The sequence below is a fragment of the Nansenia antarctica genome (genome assembly GCF_963989245.1).
Source record: "Nansenia antarctica genome assembly, chromosome: 4".
NCBI lineage: Eukaryota > Metazoa > Chordata > Actinopteri > Argentiniformes > Microstomatidae > Nansenia > Nansenia antarctica.
The window spans coordinates 27,858,101-27,863,100 of NC_137689.1; the positions used below are offsets into that span (position 1 = coordinate 27,858,101).

At 47.2% G+C, this 5,000-nt stretch overlaps 1 protein-coding gene across 1 annotated transcript in view; it reads right to left on the reverse strand.

The window, feature by feature from the left end:
• Positions 1 to 5,000, reverse strand: part of LOC308156755 (connector enhancer of kinase suppressor of ras 2) — a gene marked incomplete at both ends in the record, with an annotated part of 70,048 nt that overhangs the window by 61,638 nt on the left and 3,410 nt on the right. Inside the window, one exon of the mRNA XM_080530181.1 lies at positions 1,081 to 1,244. Coding sequence (XP_080386307.1) covers positions 1,081 to 1,244 — 164 coding nt within the window. The remainder of the gene's footprint in view (positions 1 to 1,080; positions 1,245 to 5,000) is intronic.

Genomic DNA, 5,000 nt, shown 5'->3' on the forward strand with positions numbered 1-5,000 from the left:
TTAAAAGGATGGGTTCACGCGAGATTTCTGGCTTGGGGAACGAGACTAGAGAGTCCGGAATCTGTCGTTCCCCACGCCCATTTTCCGAGCAGGTTGAGAGTTGAGAGTTGATTGCACAATTGAAGAGAATTGACTCTTAACACACCTCACACCACAGGATTTTGTTATAGGAAAATGTTAAGATCCATCTGACAATCGGGCGTTTTCTCTCGTTTTCTGTCATTTTCAGACATCCAAAAATCGTGCCAAAACCGGCCAAAAACTCCTTATGTGTGTACCCCGCATAACTGTACTAACTGTTTGGAGATCTTTTTAAATCCCTTCTTTCTGAAGGCTTCAGAGAGCTCTTTTGATCTGGCCATCACTTCAACAACCAAGAGCAAACCAACCTCAATGTCTGAGGTTTAAATAAAGCCCGGTACACACATAAAGATAATCTCTCTCAGATAAAAAATCGGTTAAGATTTCGAAAATCCTTATATGTGTCCCAGGCTTAAGACAGGCTCCTCCAAAATCCTCCCTAACGATGTTCTAATTATTTGCACCTGATGTGGGGCACTTGATTCTAATTTTGCGCATTTTAATTAGTAATAATGTGGTGGTGTCCTAACTTTTTTTTTTATTCCATTTCTATTAATTACATTTTATAAGTCATTGTCATAAAACAAGTCACAAGTCATAAAAAGTTTTATGTGTTTAGTTATATTAGTTAGTTATATTATATTAAACTCTTGACACAAATCAGCTGGCCAGCTCTAGTCTTCAGTTCTTCAGCCTTAGCCACAGCTTTAATTGTCTAACCCTATTCAAATCACTAGCCTTCAGACACAGCTCTACCTCTCTTTGAACACCTCTTCAAACCACCACTCTTGTCTCCAGCGGGTCGTGTACTGTACTGACGCAGCAGAGCACCCAAGATGGTGTTGAAATACTTTGGGTTTTTGATCAGGAAGACGCACTGCAAACCCATCCTCCCAAAAGAGGTTCTTCAAAAGGTTCTCCCCCAGGGAGACCAAGAACCCGTTATGGTTCTTTTCTCTCAGAGTGTAGTCGTAGCAACAGTAAGGTTTAGCCTCTCACCAGAGCACAGAGCAGGTCCACGGCCTCCAGGATGAGCTCCTGGTGTCCGATGCGGGTGACGCCCAGCTCCTCCAGCTCCTGGTGGGTGATGTGGAGTAGTTGCTCCCCGTTGATCTTCTCCCTCTCAAAGTTCTTAATGTACTGCTGCAGACAGTCATCCAGACCTGGGGGGGAGACAGGGGTGCATGTTAGACAGTCATCCAGACCTGGGGGGGGAGAGACAGGGGTGCATGTTAGACAGTCATCCAGACCTGGGGGGGAGACAGGGGTGCATGTTAGACAGTCATCCAGACCTGGGGGAGAGACAGGGGTGCATGTTAGACAGTCATCCAGACCCGGGGGAGAGACAGGGGTGCATGTTAGACAGTCATCCAGACCTGGGGGGGAGACAGGGGTGCATGTTAGACAGTCATCCAGACCTGGGGGGGAGACAGGGGTGCATGTTAGACAGTCATCCAGACCTGGGGGAGAGACAGGGGTGCATGTTAGACAGTCATCCAGACCCGGGGGGGAGACAGGGGTGCATGTTAGACAGTCATCCAGACCCGGGGGAGAGACAGGGGTGCATGTTAGACAGTCATCCAGACCTGGGGGGGGGAGACAGGGGTGCATGTTAGACAGTCATCCAGACCTGGGGGGGAGACAGGGGTGCATGTTAGACAGTCATCCAGACCTGGGGGGGGGGGGGAGACAGGGGTGCATGTTAGACAGTCATCCAGACCTGGGGGGGGAGACAGGGGTGCATGTTAGACAGTCATCCAGACCTGGGGGGGGGGGAGACAGGGGTGCATGTTAGACAGTCATCCAGACCTGGGGGGGGGAGAGACAGGGGTGCATGTTAGACAGTCATCCAGACCTGGGGGGGAGACAGGGGTGCATGTTAGAGAGTCATCCAGACCTGGGGGGGAGACAGGGGTGCATGTTAGACAGTCATCCAGACCTGGGGGAGAGACAGGGGTGCATGTTAGACAGTCATCCAGACCTGGGGGGGGGGAGACAGGGGTGCATGTTAGGCACACCTACTTTTTTTTACATTTTTTTTTATTTATTTGTTTTTCAGATTTTATCCCTTTTTCACCCAATTTGGTATCCAATTGCACCCAACCTAGCATCCAATTATCCCCTGCCTATTGCGTAGGATCCGCCGCACGACCCCGTGGCCGGCAGCCCCAGAGGAGATCGCCAGGCAGACTAGCTGACTGGCTCCTCGAGCCCGACACCGTTACTCCAGCACCAGACGGGGGCGGTGTTGCGCGACGGATCCTTGTCCGGAAATAGTCCTATACCCCCCTTTGGGAGCGGCCGCTCAATATGCCGCTCCCTGTGTGCCCCGGCCATATCCGGATCTGGCGAGACCGGGATTCGATCCCCGGTGGGCAGCTTGCACTAGTGGCTAATGCTTAGACCGCTGCGCCACCGCGGGGCAGGCACACCTACTTTTACACTTACAGTATATTTACACTGCAAAAACTCAGCTCTCAAAAACAAGAAAAAAAGCAATAAAATGAGGGAAATATTACTTAAAATAAGCTATATGATTTGCCAACAGAACAGGAAAATTTCACTTGCCAATATTTATATTTTCTAAGTAAAAGATATCTTAAAACTAGTGCAGTCGGAAAAAAAATATATATATATATTGCTTTTTGCAGTGTACAATAATATATCACCATGAACATCTTATTCATTCACTGTAACGGTACATTTTTTGTGAGCAGTTGTTTAACTCTGTGACTTTGAAATATACCATGAAAACAATACAAATGTTAACAGAGCTGTGTGCAATGTTCAGTGCAGTGTTATTGGCGAGTTGAAGACGAGTTGCTGTAAAAAGCAATTCAGTATCAAATGGGCTGCATACGGCTGCATCTCAGCTTTCATTTGAGGGTATTTGTGTACAAATTGGTGTCATTGGTGTTTAGAAATGACAACACACTAGGCTTTGTGTTTGCCTTCTGAGTCTGCTTGGTGTCTGTCAACATCAGGACCAAAGTCAGGACCAAAGTCAGGACCAAAGTCAGGACCAAAGTCAGGACCAAAGTCCCCAAAAAATCAAGGAAACCTTTATTAGGCTGAAAAGAAGAAGTAGAAGAAGAAGAAGAAGAATGCATTTCATTTCCTGATGATGACATTTTAGGCTAAAAGACCTCAAAACAAACAACAACTGAAGATGGCTGCAGTACAGACCTGGCAGAGCATCACCAGAGAAGATACCCAGTGTCTGGTGGGGTCAATGGGTCGCAGACTTCAGGCAGTTATTGCATGCAAAGGATTGTCGACCAAATACTAAACATGATTCATTAATTTGGACATTTGATAAATCTGTCTCATCACTTTTGGGTACCCTGTATCAGGGGGACTATGCATACATTAATGAATTATTCAATGTCCCATTACCTACACAGGCATTACTGAACATGACATGAATGACTTTTATCAGACATCGAAATATATGTTTTTAAAAGTTAGTCAATCTTCCGTGACTTCCTGTGATTTGTTCATGTCTGTGGCACACTGTCATTCACTAAATTCCCCCCAAAAACTCTAAAAGGTTCATCCCTATCCTTTGAGTAATGTTTTGCATAAGTTCTTAACCACAAAACCTGAATGCTTCTAATCTACAGTAACCATGACCCTCAGGAAAATGAGATAAAATACACTCTTCAGAGAACTGCACAGAATCAGACAGAGTACAGAGAGTACTAACCCTAACCAGAACTACTAGTCTATGACATCAACTGCTCTCCAGTGGTATATGAATCTTCCTTATTAGGGGCACAGCAGAGCAGAGTGTCAGTGTTGTGTGTGTGTTTGAGCCTTGCATGTATGGTGGCCCAGAGAGGACATATAGCACCAACAGACTGGTCTGAGCTTTCGACCATATCATGGCTCCCGGGAGATGACTCATCTCCAGCCACATAACCACAGTGCTGACCCACATTTCAGACGGGTCGGCGGGTCCACATTGACACCCCACCCACGTGCACTTTCCAACGGGGATGGATTCCCAAGGTACATCCAAGGACGCTACGATCAAATAGTTCAATAGCGTTGTTTTACAGTCAGGTCATTCCCATCGTCATCGTAGCAAAGTTCCTTCCATTGGACTAGACTGCACTTATATAGCGCCTTTATCCAAAGCGCTTTACAACGGCCTCTTATTCACCCATTCACACACACATTCACACACCAATGGCGGCAAGCTACCATGCAAGGCGCCGGCCCGCTCACTGGGAGCAATTTGGGGTTCAGTGTCTTGCCCAAGGACACTTCGATATGTGGCCAGCCGGGGCTCGAACCGCCGATCTGCCAACCTTGCGATCATTAGACGGCGGCTCTACCTCTTGCGCCACAGCCGCCCCATCATTGCCATAATGTGTTCCAGTAAGCACTGGTCTGTTACCCAGTTTTCCACCAAGGCAGTTTGAGGGCCAGTTCCAAACCTGTTGTTGCTGTGCTTGAAGTTGGCGAAAGCAGAGACGTATACTGTACAGACTTATGCAGTGGCGTTGGTGGAAAGGAGGAGGTATGTGTGGCCAGAGCCTTGTTCTATAGAAACGACAATACTACTTCCTAGAAACGTGCTTGGCCTGAAATTGATGGCTCTGTGTGTGGGTGTGTTTGTGTGCATGTTGAGATGTGTGAGAGATAGACATTTGTGAATGTGAGTGTGTGTGTGTGTGTGTGTGTGTGTGTGATTGTGTGTGTGTGTGTGTGTGTGTGTGTGTGTGTGTGTGTATGTATGAGAGAGTGCACGTGCACCCGTGTCCACATGCATGTGCACATGTTAATGTATCTCAATGATCATGAATGGGTACTTTCATTGGAGAGCTCGCCACTGGTGGGATTTCCATTCTGCCTTTCTCTAGCTATCAAGACTCCATGGCAACAGTTGCTTGGTGACCAGGAGGTAAGACCCC